Below are 22507 nucleotides of genomic sequence, written 5' to 3'. Positions count from 1 at the left end.
AGAAGAAAGAAGAAAGAAGAAGAACCGAAGCAAAGAAGAGCAGACGAAGAAAAGAAGAAGAAGAGAAAGAAGAAGAAGAAGAAGAAGAGAAGAAGAAGAAGAAGAAGAAGAAGAAGAAGGAAGAAGAAGAAGAAAAGAAGAAGAAAAGAAGAAGAAGAAGAAAGAAGAAGAAGAAAGAAGAAGAAGAAAGAAGAAGAAGAAGAAGAAGAAGAAGAGAAGAAGAAGAAGAAGAAGAAAGAAGAAGAAGAAGAAGAAGAAGAAAGAAAGAAGAAGAAGAAGAAAGAAGAAGAAGAAGAAGAAAGAAGAAGAAGAAGAAAGAAGAGAAGAAAGAAGAAAGAAGAAGAAGAAGAAGAAGAAGAAAGAAAGAAAGAAGAAAGAGAAAGAAGAAAGAAGAAAGAAGAAAGAAGAAAAGAAAGAAGAAAGAAGAAAGAAGAAGAAAGAAGAGAGAAGAAGAAAGAAGAAGAGAGAAGAAGAAGAAAGAAGAAGAAGAAGAAGAAGAGAAGAAGAAGAAGAAGAAGAAGAAGAAGAAGAAGAAGAAGAAGAAGAAGAAAGAAAGAAGAAAAGAAAAAGTAGAAGAAGAAAGAAGAAGAAGAAGAAGAAAGAAGAAGAAGAAGAAGGAAGAAGAAGAAAGAAAGAAAGAAAGAAAGAAAGAAGAAGAAAGAAGAAGAAGAAGAAGAAGAAAGAAGAAGAAAGAAAGAAGAAAGAAGAAGAAGAAGAAGAAAGAAGAAGAAGAAGAAGAAAGAAAGAAGAAGAAGAAGAAGAAGAAGAAGAAGAAGAAAGAAGAAGAAGAAGAAGAAAGAAGAAGAAGAAGAAAGGAAAGAAGAAAGAAAGAAAGAAGAAGAAGAAGAAGAAGAAGAAGGAAAGAAGAAGAGAAGAAGAAGGAAGAAGAAGAAAGAAGAAGAAAGAAGAAGAAAGAAGAAGAAAGAAGAAGAAGAAGAAAGAAGGAGAGAAGAAGAGAAGAAAGAAGAAGAAGAAGAAGAAGAAGAAGAAGAGAAAGAAAAGAAGAAGAAAGAAGAAGAAGAAAGAAAGAAGAAGAAAGAAGAAGAAAGAAGAAGAAGAAGAAAGAAGAAGAAGAAGAAAGAAAGAGAAGAAAGAAGAAGAAAGAAAGAAGAAGAAGAAAGAAGAAAAGAAGAAAGAAAGAAGAAAGAAGAAAGAAGAAAGAAGAAAGAAAAAGAGAAAGAAAGAAGAGAAAGAAGAAAGAAGAAGAAGAAGAAGAAGAAGAAGAAGAAGAACAGTGCAACAAAGTATCTATGGTGTAGTATTTAACCACTTGGGTACCGCGCTATTGCAAAATGACGGCAACAGCGCGGACCCACATTTCCGGGACTACGTCTATTGACGTCATCCCGGATACGAGCGGCCTGCGCGCCCCCTGAGGGGCGCGCGCGGCGCGCTCTGTGATCGGCGAGTCCGTGAGACTCGCCTGATCACCGATCCGTGTAAGGGGTCGATCCCGACCCCTTATCACGTGATCAGCTGTCAGCCAATGACAGCTGATCATGTGATAAAACGGAGCCGGTAATCGGCTAGTATTCCTCCTCGCGCTGACAGCGCGAGGAGAAAAAAAAAAGCCGATCGCCGGCGGCCGTGTTCGGGACATCAGTCCCGATCACGGCCAGAAAATTTAAGCGGACACCTGCCCCCTGCCAGTGCCCACCTGCCACCCGCAGTGCCATCCTGAAATAAAGTAAGTGCCCCCCTGTCAGTGCCACCCAGCAGTGCCCATAGTGCCCACAGTGCCACCCAGCAGTGCCCACAGTGCCACCCAGCAGTGCCCACAGTGCCACCCAGCAGTGCCACCCACAGTGCCACCCAAAATCTGCCTCAAAGGTGCTGCACCCCAGTGCCGCCCATCAGTGCCCAGCAGTGCCGCCCATCAGTGCCCAGCAGTGCCGCCCATCAGTGCCCAGCAGTGCCCAGCAGTGCCACTATCAGAGCCACCTATCAGTGCCACCTATCAGTGCCCATCAGTCCCATCTATCTGTGGTACCTATCAGTGCCCATCCGTGCCACCCATCCGTGCCACTTATCCGTGCCACCCATCCGTGCCATCTTATCTGTGCCCATCTTTGCCCATCAGTGCCGCCTTATCTGTGCCCATCGGTGCCGCCTTATCTGTGCCTATTAGTGCCGCCTTAACTATGCCTATCAGTGCCCACCAGTGCAGCCTATCAGTGCCCACCAATGCAGCCCATCAGTGCCCACCAATGCAGCCCATCAGTGCCCACCAATGCAGCCCATCAGTGCCCACCAATGCAGCCTATCAGTGCCGCCTAATCAGCGCACTTCAATGAAGGAGAAAAATGACCCGTTTGCAAAATTTTATAACAAACTATTAAACATGATTTTTTTTTTTTTTTGCATCTTTTTTTGTTTGTTTAGCAAAAAAATAAAACTCCGAGCTGTAACTAAATACCACCAAAAGAAAGCTCTATTTGTGGGAAAAAAATGATAAAAATTTCATTTGGTACAGTGTTGTATGACCGCGCAATTGTCATTCAAAGTGCATCAGCGCTGAAAGCTGAAAATTGGTCTGGGACTGAGGGGGGTTTAAAGTGCCCAGTAAGCAAGTGGTTAATGAAACATTTATGGAAGTTGGTGATTTGTTGTACTGCTCTCTTTTGTTTGATTTGTGCCAATTACTATTCCAGGAGACCCCACTCCTCTCCGTCTAACCTGGTTGTGTTAATAAAGATAGATTTTTTTACTCTTCCTTTATTGTTCCATAATATTATTATTGTATCTTAAGTACATTAGTTCCAATTCATAGCAATTATATATATTTATATTAAATTACAGTTATCCCATTAGGTTGTGTTCAGTGCGGTTTTGAGAATTGTGAAATCTTATGTTTTTACTTTAGTGTATTGATAAAGTAGAAATTATTGTAACCAGTTTGCATTTAGACACTTAACCTATGTTCCAAGTACGACTGTGCTCTTATACTTGCCAACATCTAGGAGGCATCTCTATGACCCCAAGTTTATCTGAACTTCCAATGTCAGATGTTGGAAAGTCCTGAAACCCCAGCAAGTGGTTCCCGAGGCAAACAACCACAGTTTGCACTTTACAGAAAACACAGCCAAACAATTATTTAAACACACAGTTTTAGTCTGGCAGGTAGACTGCCAAAGCCCACATAACAAGATACATTAATCTTACCACAAGTGTTAAAAAAATAAAAATAAAATACACTGTACATAAAACTTTGTTTAAGTGAAAGCAAAATAATTTTGGACAAATTTAAATATTTTCTTATTTAAAGTTTATAATGTTAGGAATTATAGTAACACTCCATACAGGATGTTTCCATGACAAAGATTTTCCAAACAAAAGCTTGGTGACCTAATGAAGTGCAGTATATATTAATAAACCAAGCAGTGGTATTTACAAATGTACACACTATAGTGGAAGATGTTTTAATCAGGAGCAAACTTCACATGGCCAGTGCCAAGGCTAAGACTTTTACAACCTATATCTAGGTAATAACACTTGTAAACAGCCTCACTTATCAGCTGAGCAAGGGGCATAGCTCCAAAGCATAAAAGAGTTGACAGGGTTTAATGCCAGGAAGTCATACCACCAGGTCCAAGCTTGGAAAGTTTGAGCCCTGAGACCGGCAGGCTTGCTTTTGAGTAACCGTTTGATTTAGCAGTTTCCTTCACAGCTTTGATTAATACTGTCCACTTGTAAGGTATAATCTAAAGTAGGGTTCTCATCCAGGGTTCCTCCAGAGGTTGCTAGGGATTGCTTGAGCAAAAGGGCATTTTTTTCCTCTCAGAAAAGTTCCCACTGATAACACTGATCTTTTTAACTATCTCTAATGGGGTAATTCTTTCCATTGTCTACAAGCGTAAGGAACATTCTTCCTACTGACAATCACACTAATGCATCATGAGTTGTAGATCTAGTAATTTTTAGCTGGGGTTCCTTAAGACCAGAATGAGTTTCAAGGGTTCCTCCATGTCGTAAAGGTTGAGCCTACAGGCTTAGAACATTTTAGGTTATTTTAACCAGCAAACTGGCTAAAGACCTTATTCAGAGAGTAGCGGTTAATGATTCATACTGTGAATGGTCTAAGGTCATCATAAACTAAGGTTTAGTGTTGGGACACTTACTTTTTGATTTCAATGGGCAGTGGTGCTTTAGGAGCAGGGTATACACCGCTCCTAAAGCGCCCAAAGATGCTGCTTGCAGGACTTTTTTTTAACATCCTGCCAGCGCAGTGCCTCAGTGTGAAAGCACTCTGGCTTTCACACTGGGACTAGAGATGAGGCATTTTTCAGGTGCTTCACAGGAGCTGTTTTTAGCACTGAAGTGCCTGCAAAATCGCCTCCAGTGTGTAAGGGGTCTTAGGCATGCTGGGCTTTCAAATAGGAAAGCACGGCACTGCCTTCATCTTTGCTGACAGCCTGTGTATTACAGATGTTCAGGTGGCTTTGTCTTAATTAGGAAAGAGAAGGAGTTGTGTGTGCCTCTAGAGCAGGGGTGCCCAACCAGTGGCCCGCAGAGATCGCTGATGTGGCCTGCAACCTCCTGATTTGGGATGGCTGGTTGGCAAGCCCAGATCGCAGGTTGCCAACCCGCCATCCCAGAGGGGAAATCTTCCAATGGGGACACTAGGAATTTCCTTAATTTGCATGGATTTCCTCTCACTTCCTGCTTGGCTATGGGACAGGATGGGAAGCGAAATCTCAGCCATGGGCCACAGATGAGGAAAAAAAAATATCCGACAGGGTTAAAGCTCTTCCTTGCGCTATCCAAAATGAAAATAAAAGTGTCGACTACAGTTCTACTTTAAGAGTCCTAGTTTAAGGACTTGACCTTCCTGTAAAGTTAGCTAAGTGATATAAGGATCGGAAGGATGCGCATAAGATTTTTTTCCTGGATAACAAGGAAACAGGCCTACACATTTTCCTCAGCACAGCCTTTTGTTCATCAGTTAAGTGTTTGCTCAAAAAAGGTTACAAAATGCATATTCATGAGCGGTTTTGTGCCTATCTAGTAACAGAGATACTTTATGTCCCCAAATCAGGAAAAATCAAATGAACTTACTTTTTAATTTGTGGTTTTATTTCCGCTTCATCCTCCAGCCACTCTGCCATTTCCCACATGCTACCTTTACCAAATTGCTCCTCTGTAGGAGTTGGAGACTTTCTGAAAAGAATCAGTGCTTAATTGTAAGACAAAACCTATTGAAATAGAGGAGGTCCAGTAAGATGAAGCCTATACTACCTGGACTGGGGAGAATCCGGATGAGAGTCAGGCATTGGGTTGGGTGTGCCTGGTCTGCGGGGTTTCAATGGGCTGTATGCTGGCAGTGGCCTCTCCCCACTAAGACGGTCCTGCAAGAGACTTTCTCTGTTCAGGTTCACCTCTGAGTATGGACATCCAACAGCACTAACCAAAGGTAAAAATAAAAAGATTATTATATAAATACACATGCAGGGAAATAATTATTAACTTAAAGAAAAAGCTACTTGCGTATAATGTGTGCCATATCGTGGTCCCCGCACATGTCCGATCCCTTTACAACCAGGGATAGGACAGCCCTGTCCAGGAATTGCAGCTGTGTCTCCAACACCTGAAAAAATATTTACTATCCATAATGAGAGTTAATTCCTTTATCGCATCACAATAGATCTAGTCATTTGTTTTAAAATGGAGTAGGAAAAAGGGCTATATAACATGCTATTCTGATCAACCATTTTGTCTTACCTGGCGGTAACTGAAGTGGGTGGCTAGTCTTTGCACACCAACCTACTGGATGAATATCTGGACTGTCTGCATCTACCCAATAGTCATAGAATGAGCTCCAGCCATCGAAATGTAGCTGAAACAAATGATATATTTCAGGTTATCCTCTAAAAGGCATTTCCACCATTTCAAAACATTTAACTAATTTGTCCTATCATTTTTAAAGGCAGTTACCTGAATACGGTTTTCCTCTCTCTGAACAATAGTGCAGACCCGAATTAACATAGGATTCCTTTTATCTACAGCTTCAAGTTTCATTTGTGGTTGGAAGCCATGTGCAGGTCGCTGAAAACAACATCATAAACAAGAGAAATATGTAAGAGTTTTCTAAAAAAAAGCTACATATCAAGGATGTGGTGATTTCTCCAATTTCTCCACTAGAATTTAACTATTCTACATGTACCGCATATATTATTTCTATATAAATTATATATATATATATATATATATATATATATTTTATTTTTATTTTTTTATTTTTTTTGTGGTAGTATGGTACCCCACCAGCAGAAGAATGCAGGGTTCTCAACCAGGCAGGTTGAGGGGCTCCAGGAAAGTTGTTTATTTGTGAGGAAACTGGCTTTCAGTTTCCTCTGTGTTTTCAAAAATCCAGTTTGGGACCTGGAGCCCGGAGATTCCATAGTGTTATGGGTGGGACGGAATCTCCAATCCTGGGACCGGGTTTTGGGAACAGCCAGAAGTCTGGCTGGATGATTGCACAGGTGGGTCCTGGGTTTAAAACAGAGCCAAGACCATGGTTCTGGGCTCCACCCTCCCGAGGAGTCCAGGCGAGTAAGGGAGAAGTGTGCATGTCTGCACAGGTCGGTCTGTCAGAGCAGACAGAGGGTCCAAGCTTGTGGGCTGAAAAAGAAGCTAGTAAAGAGTGCTGAGGTACTGGGTGTACAGGAACTCTGTTACAGAGCCAAGAGGGCTGCAGCATAAGTCTGAGCAGCAGTGCTGCTAAAGAGAGCCAGGTGGCTTGGTATTTTTGGTTCTACTTACATTATTGCTGTGGAAAGCTGAAACCCCTGTGTGGGCGACTCTTCTGTTATCGGACTTTTCTTTCTTTAATAAAAGTGGGCCTACAAGCCCTTAAAACGGCATATCTGGCGTGGACTCAGCTCACTGGTAAGCTCTACCCTTAAGCTAAGATAACCCCCCAAATATTACAATATATATATATATATATATATATATATATATATATTACACACACACACACACACACACACTGCAACAGAGTGGCCCTAAGTGGTTAAGAAAGAAAATCTGCAAGTGGCATAAATTAAAAACAACTGCTGGTTTGTCAGGAACTGGTCAGCTAAGCAAATTTAACCCAAAAGGAGACAGTTTAAAGCTAATAAAATTCTCCAAGAATCCCAAAATGTCATCACAAGGTATTCTGGTATTTTTTGCAACATTTTGGGTCAAAGTGCATGCATCTACAAATCAGAAAACGATTACACCAATTCAACCCACATAAGGAAATGGCTTTCCTGTCCAAAGAGAACATAGGAGCAAAATCACAATTTGCCACTGAACATATACAGTGGATATAAAAAGTCTACACACCCTTGTTGAAATGTCAAGTTTCTGTTATGTAAAAAAAAAAAAAAAAAAATAGACTAAGATAGATAATTTAAGAACTTTTTCCACCTTTAATGTGACCTATAAACTGTACAACTCAATTGAAAAACAAACTGAAAGTAAAAAAATAAAATAATGCATACCCTCTTATTACTGGAGATGCAGCAGTGTTCAGAATTAAGCAATCACATGCAAACTCATATTAAATAGGAGTCAGTACACACCTGACATAATTTAAAGTGCCTCTGATTAACCCCAAATAAAGTTCAGCTGTTCTAGTAGGTCTTTCCTGAATTTCTTAGTCGCATCCTACAGCAAAAGCCATGGTCCGCAGAGAGCTTCCAAAGCATCAAAGGGATCTCATTGGTAAAAGGCATCAGTCAGGAGAAGGGTACAAAAGAATTTCCAAGGCATTAGAAATACCATGGAACAAAGTGAAGACAGTAATCAAGTGGAGAAAATTTGGCACAACAGTGACATTACCAAGAACTGGACATCCCTCCAAAATTTATGAAAAGATGAACAGAAAACTGGTCAGGGAGGCTGCCAAGAGGCCTACAGCAACATTAACGGAGCTGCAGGAATATCTGGCAATTACTGGCTGTGTGGTACATGTGACAGCGATCTCCCGTATTCTTCGTATGTCTGGGCTATGGTGTAGAGTGGCAAGACGGAAGCCTTCAAGTCCGGCTAAATTTTGCAAAAACATATCTGAAGTCTCCCAAAACAATGTAGGGAAATGTGTTATGGTTTGATGAAACCAAGGTTAAAATTTTTGCCATAATTCCAAAAGATATGTTTGGTGCAAAAACACTGCACATCACCAAAAGAACACCATACCCACAGTGAAGCATGGTGGTGGCAGCATCATGTTTTGGGGCCATTTTTTTTTCAGCTGGCCGTAGTCAAGGTAGAGGGAATTATGAACAGTATTGGCACAAAACCTTCAGGCTTCTGCTAGAAAGCTGAACATGAAGAGGAACTTCATCTTTCAGCATGACAACGACCCAAAGCATACATCAAAATCAACAAAAGAATGACTTCATCAGAAGATTAAAGTTTTGGAATGGCCCAGCCAGAGCCCAGACTTGAATCCAATTGAAAATTTGTGTGGTGATCTGAAGAGAGCTGTGCACAGGAGATGCCTTCGCAATCTGACAGATTTGGAGTGTTTTTGCAAAGAGGAGTGGGCAAATATTGCCACGTCAAGATGTGCCATGCTGATAGACTCATACCCAAAAAGACTGAGTGCTGTAATAAAATAAAAAGTTGCTTCAACAAAGTATTCGTTTAAGGGTGTGCACACTTATGCAACCATATTATTTTAGTTTTTCTTCCCTCCACCTAAAAGATTTCAGTTTGTTGTTCAACTAAGTTCTACAGTTTATAGGTCACATTAAAGATGTAAAAAGTTCTGAAATTATTTATCTTTGTCTCATTTTTTTACATCACAGAAACCTGACATTTTAACAGGGGTGTGTAGACTTTTTATATACACTGTATGCAAAGACCAGTCCTTCCAGAACAATGTACTAAAGACTGATAAAACAAAACATAGAGTTGTTTGGTCACATTTAATAACAGGCATTTGCTGCAAAATGAAGACAGTATTTCAGGGGCAGAAACCCATAATGGTTTAGCATGGCCATGGAAATGTTATGGTTTGGGATTGCTTTCTGCTTTAGGGACTAGGGCAGCTCACAGTCAAAGTCAACTATACATTCTGCATCATACCAAAATGCATACCCGTACGTCCCAGTGTTTAAGTGGTTATACTGGGGTCACAGCTGTAGCTGCAGTCATGACCCTGGTATCTTTTTGTAGAGCTTTTTTTTAGAGCTGGCAATGTTTTTTAATGCAAAGTAATCCAAGCAGCTATACAGCCAATGGAGCACACAGGACCCCTGCTTCCTGCATTGTAGGTTTGCTTTTACATTGCATATTGCAATGGGATTTTTTTAACAAATTGTAATAAACATAACATAAACAGGGGTCATTATTCAACATAATACGGATATCTGAAATGAAGAACAAAAATGTACTATATTGCAGCTCATCAGTCCTTAGATGTGGCAAATGATTTTAACAGTTTTAAAATGACAAAGAGAAAGTCATGTGTTAAGTGCAGCTACAAACATGGCTACCTTTGCAGATATAGTGGCACGCAAGATTACCAGGGAAGTATAAAAAGGGAAAAAAAGACTAATACAGCCACCTTATTTAAGAACAAGTTAGCTGCAATATGTGACATTTTGGTTTTGGAATTTAGACATGCTTTAAAGATACAGCACATTGGTGAAGCAACCTGGGATTCCACAGTACACACTTACCACTTTAAAGGCTCTTGATGGGGCTGCTTGAGCACCTGTCTTCTCCAAATAAGCCTCCCAGGAGAAACTTTTTGGGTCTTTATATTCTAATACAGAAAAAGAGATTACACCAAAAAAATTAACTGCAGAGATATACCTAAATTTGACTTGGTATCAACTTCTTATAAAATCTCGGTACTATTGAACTCTTTACTCTGTAAACAAAAGAATGCCGGCTTAAAAAACAAAACACAAAAACGCTGAAGCTTGAAAAACCTCTTTGGACTAAAATTATGTGCGACACATAAGAAAACACGGTTTCTAATGGCAGAAAAAAAAAAAAAAGAAAAAGCTTAAAGCAGAAGTAAACCCATCCATTTAACCATTTTAAATAAATTACATTTCTGGCACGTGCTGGGAATGTAACCCTCCCATTGGTTGTGCTCTTAACCAGACTGTCAAACCATCCAATGGTTAATATCATAACTGATCACATGTGCAGCAGCATGGCAGTTGCAAAGTAAACAGAGGCCACGATGGCAGCTTGCTTGGCTGAAAAACAATAGGAGGGTTTACTTCCACTTTAAAAGCTGCTGCTACAGACGTCTTTTTTAGGCTAGTGTGCATGGAGCTGTACTCACTTGCTTGCCTGGAGCGTTTACCCTTTTACTGCCAGGCCCTGCATTCTACATTCTTAGGTGGTTGGACTGTATTTGCAATGTTTTTTTACTGTCATCATTTTTTACTTACAGCTTTCAGAGTTTTTCATTTTATAAAAAAATAAATACTACATTTTCTGAAAGCACAGGACTGACTAGAACACTATGTTTTTTTTATTATTATAATTTAGGGAGGTCCCAAAACAGTTGTTTATCAAAACAAAAATTTCAATAAAACACAAATTATTATTACTAGCACAGACAAAAAAAAAAAACAACATAACTTACATCATTTCTACTAAATTCCTACTAAACCTAAATGATAAAACTTTAAATTTAAAATCTTTAGTTCATAATTCACAAATATTTATACATTTTAAATTGTGCCTTTTTTGCAAAATGGTAAAAACCAAAAAAGGTACACTGTAAATAAGCAATTTATGCTAAAAATCTGGAGGTTGGCCTTACCTATGCACTGAGGTAATGCCCAATGCCACGTGTGAATTTTGTTGAGATAAAATAATGCAAACATTTTATTGCAGTGCACTGATGTTTACTATGTTGTCTGTTATTAATGAACACAGGGTGCCATGCACCAGTGTTAATTTTTGCATCAAATTTATGCACAGTTTTTGGATTAAACCGCCATTTTAGTTTTAGTCGCCTGCGATTGTTTTAGTCATATTTATTTGACTAAAAACTGCAGTACATTTTATTCGTCTAATATATCCTACATTTTGGTTGACTAAAATCTAATGGGTTTAGTTAAAGGGTTACTAAACCCACAACAGTAAAATCTGTCTGTATATGCAGCATAGCATGCTTGCTATACTCTCTGTGGAACTTAAGGGGTTAATTCGCTGCATTGTGTAAAAAGGCTGTTTTATTCTGTATGCATAGATTCCCCCCTCCTGCACTGTATATCTGGGGAAGGCCAGCTAACACAGGCAGAGTAGCCGACCTGCACATGCTCAGTTGTGTTCAGTTGTCTTTTAAACTGGCGAGAACAGTTTCATGCTCTCAAAGCTAGCCAGGTCACATGATATTGACACCACACATGTGGGCGTGTATACAGACTGCAGTGAAAATCTCCGCCTTCCTGAACTCTCAGCACTGAATAAACTGTGCAGTTTATCATGTAACCATGGTATACAGATCATCCAAAAAGGTATACAGTGGCAGTATTGTGATGTAAAAAGAAGACAAAAGAAGATTTATAAGCTGTGGGCACTGTGGGGGGGGGGGGGTGAACTATTTTCATATTACTGGGTCTAGTAACACTTTAAATTGTAATGCAGTATTTAAGCATCTCTCTAGAATTTCTAAACTCATTATATACTCCTGGAGTGAAAATAAATCAAATATGTTATTTATGATATTAAGGTTTGAACAAACGATACGCTATGAACAGTGGTCTAAAAAGGCCTGTAAATGCTGCACAGTGCATATTTTATTATATTTTTCTTATGTGATAACACTAACGAAATTATACTTTGCTACAATGTAAAGTAGTGAGTGTGTAGCTTGTATTACAGTGTAAATTTACATGTAAATAACTCACACACCCATTAATGTCTAAACTGGTCGACAGAACCATACAACGGTTTAACAGGACAGGTTCCACTCAGAACAGGCCTCGCCATGGTCAACCAAAGAAGTTGAGTGCACATGCTCAGTGTCATATCCAGAGGTTGCCTTTGGGAAATAGATGTACGAGTGCTGCCAGCATTGCTGCAGGGTTTGAAGGGGATGGGGGGCCAGCCTGTGCTCGGGCCATACGCTGCACACTGCATCAAATTGGTCTGCATGGCTGTCGTCCCAGAAGGAAGCCTCTAAATATGTTGCACAATAAAGCCTGCAAGCACTTTGCTGAAGACAAGCAGACCAAGGACATGGATTACTGGAGGCATGTCCTGTGGTCTGATGAGACCAAGATAAACTTATTTGGTTCAGATGGTGTCAATGCGTGTGTGGTGGCAACCAGGTGAGGAGTATAAAGACAAGCGTGTCTTGCCTACAGTCAAGTATGGTGGTGGGAGTGTCATGGTCTGGGGCTGCATGAGTGCTGCCGGCACTGGGGAGCTACAGTTCATTGAGGGAACCATGAATGCCAACATGTACTGTGACATACTGAAGCAGAGCATGATCCCCTCCCTTTGGAGACTGGGCCGCACGACAGTCTAGCTCACACTCCAGTATATTTGTCCTTCATACTTCACAATGTTTTCATCCACATTGCACTTTTACATTACTTGCCAATATCTTTTCACATTTTTGTAACAAGATACTTTACTGTCCCTTCAATCCCCCTAGTCAATACCAGCATTTACCCCATGCTGGTTTATGTATATTAATATGCATAACAATTTACTGCATTAAGTTTGTCTGCACTAGCAGGGTCGTTTTGACACACACATATACTCTTTTGAATACTTTTCAGCAGTCATTCATCATGGACAATGTGAGACTTCTAGGGACACTTGCACCCATCAAAGCCATGTCGGTTCCCTGGTTATTCCCCTATTGGGATTGCCCATTGCTCCGTCCCCTCAGCTCCCATGTTGGATGTCTGTTGCTGCCACCGCCTATGTAGTCAGTGATTGTTGACCTGGTCCAGCCCATTGGCGAGTATGGGGTCCCACATTCAGACCCCTCTGCAAAGTTTGTGCAATATAAATTTTTTCTGTTTACTACTTGTATTGCAGATATATTAAAGCATCTACCCCTGAAGAGCGAGCTTGGTCTTGCCCTAATGCGTCGGGTACTACTGATGCCTGCATATAATTCTGATACCTGTATACTGTTTTTTTCTCATATACGATTTATTAATCAATGTATGTGGAGTGTTCTCTTTTCATACTGTTTGTATACCTCATCGGCCTGCATCTACTGCTGTTGTCTTTTGTTGTACATGCACAACAATTTGCAATAAATCTATTTTTTATATACTCATGATATGTTTCTTTGCTAACCATACTCACCTCATTTAAAGTACCAGGGCGAATTCTTTGCATATATGTATTGTATTGGGGATGGAGGTGATGCTGGGGGCAACACCAGACTTTTAATTTGATTATGTTTGTATTCCAACATAACAAACCCAAACACACCTCCAAGATGACCAATGCCTTGCTAAAGAAGCTGAGGGTAAAGGTGATGGACTGACCCAGCATGTCTCCAGACCTCAACCCTATTGAGCATCTGTGGGGCATCCCCAAATGGAAGTTGGAGGAGTGCAAGGTCTCCAACATCCACCAGCTCCTTGATGTCATCATGGAGGAGTGGAAAAGGACTCCAGTGGCAACCTGTGAAGCTCTGGTGAACTCCATGCCCAAGAGGGTTAAGGCAGTGCTGGAAAATAATGGTGGCCACACAAAATATTGACACTTTGGGCCCAATTTGGACATTTTCACTTAGGGGTGTACTCCCTTTTGTTGCTAGGTGTTTAGACATGAATGGCTGTGTGTTAATTTGAGGGGACAGTAAATTTACACTGTTATACAAGCTGTACACTCACTATTTTACATTGTAACAAAGTGTCATTTCTTCAGTGTTGTCATATGAAAAGATATAAGAAGATATTTACAAAAATGTGAGGGGTGTACTCACTTTTGTGAGATATTGTAAGTGGGCCATAGGATTCATTTTAATATCTAGTATCTGGAATGGGAGAATTTTAGTGAGTAAAATAGGAGGAGGAGTAAAAGTGCTTTTGAGAGTTTCTGCCACCCAGTGCTTCTTGAGGACCAGGATTTTGAAACCTATCAAGTGCATGTCCTGGAGTGAAAACTAATTGGGTGTTTGTTTTGTTTTTTGTTTTTTTTTTTAACAAGAAATTGAAAATCAGAGAACACTTGAGTATAGAGTTAGCCCCCTGGTATTTCCAGGAGACAACGTTTGTTTGACACTGATGTTGTGTCAGAAATATGAAAACCTTAAAAATCAGGGAAATTTTATACATATAGCAAACAGAGATGCAACCTAAATGCCACCCTGCTCAATAAACCAAACTTAAACCTGTGAAGACTCAAGAGTACCATAAACATGCAAATAGTGACATCTACTGGTACAATGAAAATGTGCGCTCATTAGCAAAAGAGTTTTAAAGGATAAGAAGCGGAATGGTTACTATGCACAGATGCACCAGATTTCGTGTACATATAGTGTGACTGCAAAAGTGGAAATGCCCTTTAAAATATGTATTTGAGTATACCTTGTTTCCACCAAATAGCCTGTCAAGATATGCCCAGAATGTTTTACCTGGTGGGGGAGTCAAAGGTATCCCAAATTCTTTACAGTGCCCAACAGGTCTGATATATGGACTGCTAGCATCACACCTGGGAAATAAAGATATTCAGTGAGATCCTCCAAAAATGACAAACCCCCATCATAAAAATCATATTATTGTAAGAGCTCCGCCATGAAATACAAAAATGTCCACAAAATGGACTGTAAATTTAGGGGTCACCAAACATGAATTACATGTCAGTCTATAAAAATGTTTAATTCATACATACATGCAAAAGGTTTGGGAGGCAATTATTATTTTTATTTAACGGGCAACTCCACCTTTGTGGTTTAAAAGAAAAAAAAATTATATATTATATATATATATTATATATATATTATATATATATATATATATATATATACACACACACATACACACACACACAACTGCTGCACAATCCATATTGTAATAGAGTGTTATTAAATTATGTTTCATTATCAATCTGCAGCACTGTAATTTTTGGTAAAATTCAATGCAATATGGAAACATGGAGGCATTTCATACAAACACCTAGAAATATAATTTCCTGCTTGTGTGATTGGCTGACAGATTTTCCCAGAAGTCTGCACTAAGATACAAGTCAGATTTCAGACATCCCCTGCAGCAAAAATTACATTTTTAATGAGATACAGGTAGGATTCTGCAACAAGGTGTTAAAATGCCTGCAAGGTACAGTACCTGGCTTGGTTAATATTACTGCGTGTAGGTGAATGCATGTGAAATCACATGCGTTCGTCACGCCCCCCCCCCCCACAACCGCATGCAATGCTTGCAATGTGATGCGGCAACATATCACCTCTTCACCACCTGTCATATGCCTCAGAAAAAGTAGTCTAAGCATGATTCTAATTTAGAGCAGCAGCAGTTCTGGCTGCCATTATGAACAAGCCTTAACAAAAAAAGCTGCTCTGATTGATTGTACAGAATTAGGGACCAAGGATAAAAAGAAACACAAATACATACACCATCTCACAAAAGTGAGTACACCCCTCACATTTTTGTAAATATTTTATTATATCTTTTCATGTGACAACACAGAAGAAATTACACTTTGCTACAATGTAAAGTAGTGAGTGTACAGCTTGTATAACGGTGTTAATTTGAGGGGACAGTAAATTTACACTTACAGCCCTTCATGTCTAAACCGCTAGCAACAAAAGTGAGTACACCTCTAAGTGAAAATGTCCAAATTGGGCCCAAAGTGTCAATATTTTGTGTGGCCACCATTATTTTCCAGCATTTCCTTAACCATCTTGGGCATGGAGTTCACAGTTTGCCACTGGAGTCTTCTTCCACTCCTCCATGATGACATCACAAGCTGGTGAATATTAGAGACCTTGCGCTTCTCCACCTTCCATTTAAGGATGCCCCACAGATGCTCAATAGGGTTTAGGTCTGGAGAAATGCTTGGCCAGTCCATCAGCTTTACCCTTAGCTTCTTTAGCAAGGCAGTGGTCATCTTGGAGGTGTGTTTGGGGTTGTTTTGTTGGAATACTGCCCTTTTGCCCAGTCTCCGAGGGGAGGGAATCATGTTCTGCTTCAGTATGCAACAATACATGTTGGCATTCATGGTTTCACGGTTCCCTCAATGAACTGTAGCTTCCCAGACCATGACACTCCCACCACCCTGCTTTACTGTAGGCAAGACACACTTGTCTTTGTACTCACCTGGTTGCAGCCACACATACTTGACACCATCTGAACCAAATAAGTTTATCTTGGTCTCATCAGACAACAGGGCATGGTTCCAGTAATCCATGTCCTTGTCTGCATGTCTTCAGCAAACTATTTGTGGGCTTTCTTGTGCATCATCTTTAGAAGAGGCTTCCTTCTGGTAAAACAGCCATGCAGACCAATTTGATGCAATGTGCGGTGTAAGGTCTGGGCACTAACAGGCTGACCCCACCCCTTCAACCTCTGCAGCAATGCTGGCGGCACTCATACTTCTATTTCACAAAGACAACCTTTGGATATGATGCTGAGCATGTGCACTCAACTTCTTTGGTCGACCATGGCAAGGCCTGTTCTGAGTCGAACCTGTCCTGTTAAACCGCTGTATGGTCTTGGCCACCGTGCTACAGCTCAGTTTCAGGGTCTTGGCAATCTTCTTAAAGCCTAGGCCATCTTTATGTAGAGCAACAATTATTTTTTTCAGATCCTCAGAGAGTTCTTTGCCATGAGGTGCCATATTGAACTTCCAGTGTCCAGTATGAGAGAGTGAGAGCAACAACACCAAATATAACACACCTGAGACCTTGTAACACTAACGAGCTACATGATACCGGGGAGGGAAAATGGCTAATTGGGCCCAATTTGGACATTTTCACTTAGGGGTGTATTCACTTTTGTTGCCAGCAGTTACATAGTAGGTGAGGTTTAAAAAAGACACAAGTCCAACCTATGTGTGTGATTATATGTCAGTAAAGTTGAAACATTAATAGCTGCATGTTGAGTTATTTTGGGGGTACAGTAAATTTACACTGTTATACAAGCTGTACACTCACTACTTTACATTGAAGCAAAGTGTAATTTCTGCAGTGTTGTCACATGAAAAGATATAATAAAATGTTTACAAAAATGTGAGAGGTGTACTCTCTTTTGTGAGATACTATACATATACAGACTTTTTAAAAACTGCATTCGCACTGCCAGGTACTGCCCTGTAGGGAAAGGCAGAGAGACCAGGACTCAAGATTACTCCTCCCCCTTTCACTGCTCCGCATTCCCTGTCCTGATCAAGTTCCCGCTGTGCCGATGTATAGTTTGGCGGAGGAGCAAGAGTTTGGTTTGATCTGAATGCCTCTCCACCAGGAGAAAGGCATTCAGATCAGACCAAACACTCTCTGTTGTAGGAAGAGGGACTAAAGAAGTGAATAACGGCATTATGCAGACATAAGCCGATGTTAAAAAAAAACAATCCAGCAGCTACCACTCCAATTCCTCTCCCCACAATAGCAGGCGGGCCTGACTCAGTTGTCAGAGAGGTGTGCTGCTAACTTGTGTAGTGAGTTTGTCTTTTTCACAACACAAGCTCACAACTAGTACTGTAGTAGTCTCTCTCCCTATATCAGCAGTAACCATTCTTCAGCCTGGGTGGAGCTACTGCCACAATAAACATAAATAAAATGTGCTTTTGTAGTACAATGTAGCCATGGATCAGAATAGGAGCGCGTGTTCCATGCAATTGGTTCCCTGGAAGATAATATGTTTGGTATGTAAAAGACTAGACTAGTAAAGTGTAATTGTATTTTAGAAGAGAGAAAAAAAAAAAAAAAAGATGGCTGTTACCAGTAATCATAACTGTGGTCCCAGCTATCAAAATGAATGAGTAGTCTGTTCTCCACAATATCTGAAATTGTAGCCACACACAGTAGTGAAGGATTCTTCCGATCCACAGCTTCCAGTTTCATACCCACGCGGAAACCAGAGGGCGTTACTGGCTGTAAACAAAGGAGTACAAAACATGAACGGAATATGGTTTACAACAAAAATAGTTAAACAAAAAAGACGAATGGGCTTAAGGTATTAATCTCATCAAAATAAAACATGAATCCCTACTGGAGAAGTTCCTGCTGTGGACAACCTGGCTTGAGTTGCTTGGCAAGTATAGCAGAGTGGTTCCTAATCATGTCATCATAATATGCTTTATGACATATAGGGCACATGCAAGCTAGAAAAATTTAGTTTCATCGGTAGTGGTGGAGGAGATCAGCACCTGTCATGTCTGTGGTATGGAGATGAGTGAGGCTAAGATGGCCCCCACCCGTCTCCATGCCATAGGAGGGCGGAAGCGATGTCATAACGTCACTTCCGCCCATACGTCTTAAAAGGCACATTTTTTTGTTGTCATTTTTTTCAAATGACAATTTTTATTTTATTTTTGCATTTAAGCCCAAATATGAGATCTGAGGACTTTTTGACCCCCAGATCTCATATTTAAGAGGATGCTTTTTTCTATTACAAGGGATGTTTACATTTCGTGTAATAGGAATAAAAGTGATTTTGTTTTTAAATAGCTAAAAAGTAAAGTAAAATAAATAAGAAAAAAAAAAACATTTTTTTAAAGCGCCCCGTCCCAACGAGCTTGCGTGCAGCAGCGAACACATTCAGATGAGCTTTACAGTGAAGACAACCAAGTGAGATATGTGCATAGACTCCCTCTAGTGGAGTTATAAGGCATGACAATATATAGGTGTTTTTAATAACCAAGTTTCTTCCCTTACCTTATCCCTGCCGCAGGATTTGCTGAATTAACAAACAATCCAGCCTTCAGCCATCACGGCGGGCTGCGTTTAGCAAACCTTCAAGGACTGGGTCCCTAAAACGGGGTTCCAACACCCTTGGACCTGTAAAACACCCCATCAGGAAGCTTTAGGTAATGTAGCAAGACCTAAGCCCTGGGTTCCTGGGGTCCAGCCCTACGAAGAGAGGCGTTACAGGCAAAACCTCGTGCGTCGGATACGAGGGCCCCAAGTACCATCCTTTTAGGCCTTAGTGGCACTTTGGATGGATGTGGTGTTTATGGAGGCTATTTGAATCCAACATGGACCCAGTGGCGGAATTATAGGGGTCGCCAAGATCGCCATGGCGACCGAGCCCCTTGCTGCAGGGGGCCCTCAGGCCCCCTGTACTCTTCCGTAGGAGGGGAGGCTGAGAGGAGCTCCTCTATCATCAGCAGAACTGAAATCGGCTCTGTGCGGGAGCTCCTCACATTAGGGTAAAGTGTGTGCTCTTTGTCTCCCCCTACAGTGCAGTACCCGGCAGGAAGAGCCAAGGTACTGTAAATGTCTGCCGTTTTTTTTTTATAAGATTAGCTACTGCATTTGTGTTTATATGCGTGCGTGTGAGCATGCTTGTATGTGTGTGTGTGACCATGCTTGTATGTATGTGTGTGTGAGCATGCTTGTATGTGTGTGTGTGAGCATGCTTGTATGTATGTGTGTGTGAGCATGCTTGTATGTATGTGTGTGTGAGCATGCTTGTATGTATGTGTGTGTGAGCATGCTTGTATGTATGTGTGTGTGACCATGCTTGTATGTATGTGTGTGTGAGCATGCTTGTATGTATGTGTGTGTGAGCATGCTTGTATGTGCGTGTGTGAGCATGCTTGTATGTATGTGTGTGTGAGCATGCTTGTATGTGCGTGTGTGAGCATGCTTGTATGTGTGTGTGTGACCATGCTTGTATGTATGTGTGTGTGAGCATGCTTGTATGTATGTGTGTGTGAGCATGCTTGTATGTATGTGTGTGTGAGCATGCTTGTATGTGCGTGTGTGTGAGCATGCTTGTATGTGCGTGTGTGTGAGCATGCTTGTATGTGCGTGTGTGAGCATGCTTGTATGTGCGTGTGTGAGCATGCTTGTATGTATGTGTGTGTGAGCATGCTTGTATGTGCGTGTGTGAGCATGCTTGTATGTGCGTGTGTGTGTGAGCATGCTTGTATGTATGTGCGTGTGAACAAGCATGCTTGTATGTATGTGTGTGAGCATGCTTGTATGTGAGTGTGTGAGCAGGCTTGTATGTGCGTGTGTGAGCATGCTTGTATGTGTGTGTGTGTGAGCATGCTTGTATGTGTGTGTGTGTGTGTGTGTGTGTGAGCATGCTTGTATGTGCGTGTGTGAGCATGCATGTATGTGTGTGTGTGAGCATGCTTGTATGTGTGTGTGTGTGTGTGTGTGTGTGAGCATGCTTGTATGTGTGTGTGTGTGAGAGAGCATGCGTGTGTGTTAGCATGCATGTATGTGTGTGTGAGCATGCATGTGTGGGAGCATGCATGTATGTGTGTGTGTGAGCATGCATGTGTGTGTGTGTGTGTGTGTGTGTGTGTGTGTGTGTGTGTGTAAGCATGTATGTGTGTGAGCATGTATGTGTATGTGTGTGTGTGTTCAGATATGTATGTGTATGTATGCATGTGTGTGTGCGCATGTATGTGAGTGTACATGTATGCATATGTATGTATGTGAATGTGCATGTGTTTATCAGTGGCGGTGCATCCAAAAGGGTGCACAGGTGCCACCCCCTCTCTCCAGCCACACCCTCTATGACCAATGGATAGATTCATGCATAGCATAGCATGAATCTATCCATAGCCACCGCTGGCACCCCCATATTTAGGTGTCTGGTCCCTTTTGGGGTGTCGGGTGCCTGAATTACAGCGGCGGGGGGTGTTTTTGCAGCACCTGATTAGAACCATGGGCTCTAATAGGCTTCAAAATAGGTGAACTGTGAGCGCCATGCTTGACGCTCACAGTCTACCCAGGTGTGTTAGAAAAGTGAATTAATATTCACTTTCCTAACACTGAACCACCTCTCCACCAATCAGGTGTGCGGGTCTGTTACCCATCACCTGATTGGCTGAAACGATAGGCGCAGCTATTGGACGCCTATCAGGAGGAGAGGACAGGAGATGAGGATGGCAGGAGATGCATGGAGGACCCCGCTCATGGCCGTTACCCGCTGCCCCACCCAGACAGGGTAAGTGGCAGGCAGACAGTGAGCGGGTGGTGGGGATTCACAGTGGCAGAATTTGATGGGGACACCAACAGTATTTGATGGGCACAGTGGCAGCATTTGTTGGGTACACTGGCAGCATTTGATGGGCACAGCGGTGGCATTTGATGATGGTCACAGCGGCAGAGTTTGATGGGCACAGCGGCAGAGTTTGATGGGCACAGCGGTGACATTTGATGGTACAGTGGTGGCGCTTGATGGTACAGTGGTGGCGCTTGATGGGCACAGTGGCTTTAATTGATGTTTTTTTAAATCGGTCCCTTTATATGCGGCCACCCACTTGGGACTGGGCCCTGGTGTTCCACCATCGGGCTCGGAGAAAAGAGCCCTATCCGGAGGTCGGGGGGGGGGGGGGGGCCCTCCAAGGTTTCCTGCATCGGGGCCCTGAAGGTTCTAGTTACGCCACTGCATGGACCCCTCCAGTGGAGCTCCTCAGAGCACATCTTCACTCGTGACCAACACCTTAGACACTTGGGAAAAAACTGATGTGCTCCTGGAAGGAGGAAGGGTTATATAGGGAGTGAACTTCCTTAATTTACTACGCAAATTCCCTCTACCTAGGACTTCCAAAAATACCAAATTTCACTTCTACAAATCGTCCAGAACATAGCAGCCAGACTGTTAACTGGGAAAAAACCCAGGGAATCATTCACCCCGTCCCTGAGGACCTTCCACTGGCTAGCCGTAAAGGACCGAGTTACATTTAAGACCCTGTGCCTCACTCACAAATGTACACAAGGAAAAGCCCCGCAATACCTCTGCGACAAAATAAAGCACTACACCCCAGGTCGCCGGTCAACAAACCAGAACCTCCTCCACATCCCCAAGACCTGTTAGAAATTAAAAGGTGAACGAATGTTCACAGTCCAAGGACCACGGCTATGGAACGCACTACCCGTGGACATCCACTCTGAAGAAAACCATCGGCCTTCAGGAAGAAGCCCAAGACTCATCTCTTCTGAAGACCCAGACGGACACTGCTGGCAAAAGCGCCCAGAGGCGATTTAGTTTGCATATGTAGCGCTATACAAGTTATTCATTCATTCATTGGGTATAACCAGTGTCAATGCCGGAAGGTGGCCTATAATCCATTAAGTAATTACTTAGGGCTCTGTGTCCCATGATGTACGATAAAGAAAAAAAGGTACACTTTGCAAACACCCGTAGCTAGCCCAAAACTCCCCCGTATGGTCACTGCACACAGGTGTCCAGCCTCTAGCTAGCTTGATTGTTACAATCACTGGGACACCCCACAATAATAAGGTAAGGGGTTTCACTTACCAGACCAGGCACAGGGCAGCTTAGAAACTAAGAGCCCCAAACTTCACCCAGCAAGGCAGGTTCATGTCAATTGAGGACCTTCAAGGACTGGGTACCCTTTTCATGTTTAGGGT

At 41.7% G+C, this 22507-nt stretch overlaps 1 protein-coding gene across 2 annotated transcripts in view; it reads right to left on the bottom strand.

The window, feature by feature from the left end:
• The window catches only part of LOC143982772 (lethal(3)malignant brain tumor-like protein 4), a gene marked incomplete in the record, with an annotated part of 82144 nt that overhangs the window by 10038 nt on the left and 49599 nt on the right, over positions 1-22507 (bottom strand). For both annotated transcript variants that reach the window (XM_077481770.1, XM_077481771.1), the window contains 8 exon segments: positions 5056-5157; positions 5236-5400; positions 5485-5584; positions 5719-5833; positions 5932-6042; positions 9675-9760; positions 14573-14649; positions 17892-18043. In XM_077481770.1, coding sequence (XP_077337896.1) covers positions 5056-5157; positions 5236-5400; positions 5485-5584; positions 5719-5833; positions 5932-6042; positions 9675-9760; positions 14573-14649; positions 17892-18043 — 908 coding nt within the window.

The sequence above is a fragment of the Lithobates pipiens genome, unplaced genomic scaffold, assembly GCF_037356315.1.
Source record: "Lithobates pipiens isolate NorthernLeopardFrog02 unplaced genomic scaffold, aLitPip1_a1.2 Scaffold_16, whole genome shotgun sequence".
NCBI lineage: Eukaryota > Metazoa > Chordata > Amphibia > Anura > Ranidae > Lithobates > Lithobates pipiens.
Note: the sequence above shows the minus strand (reverse complement) of the source record. Positions and strands in the feature narration are given on the sequence as shown.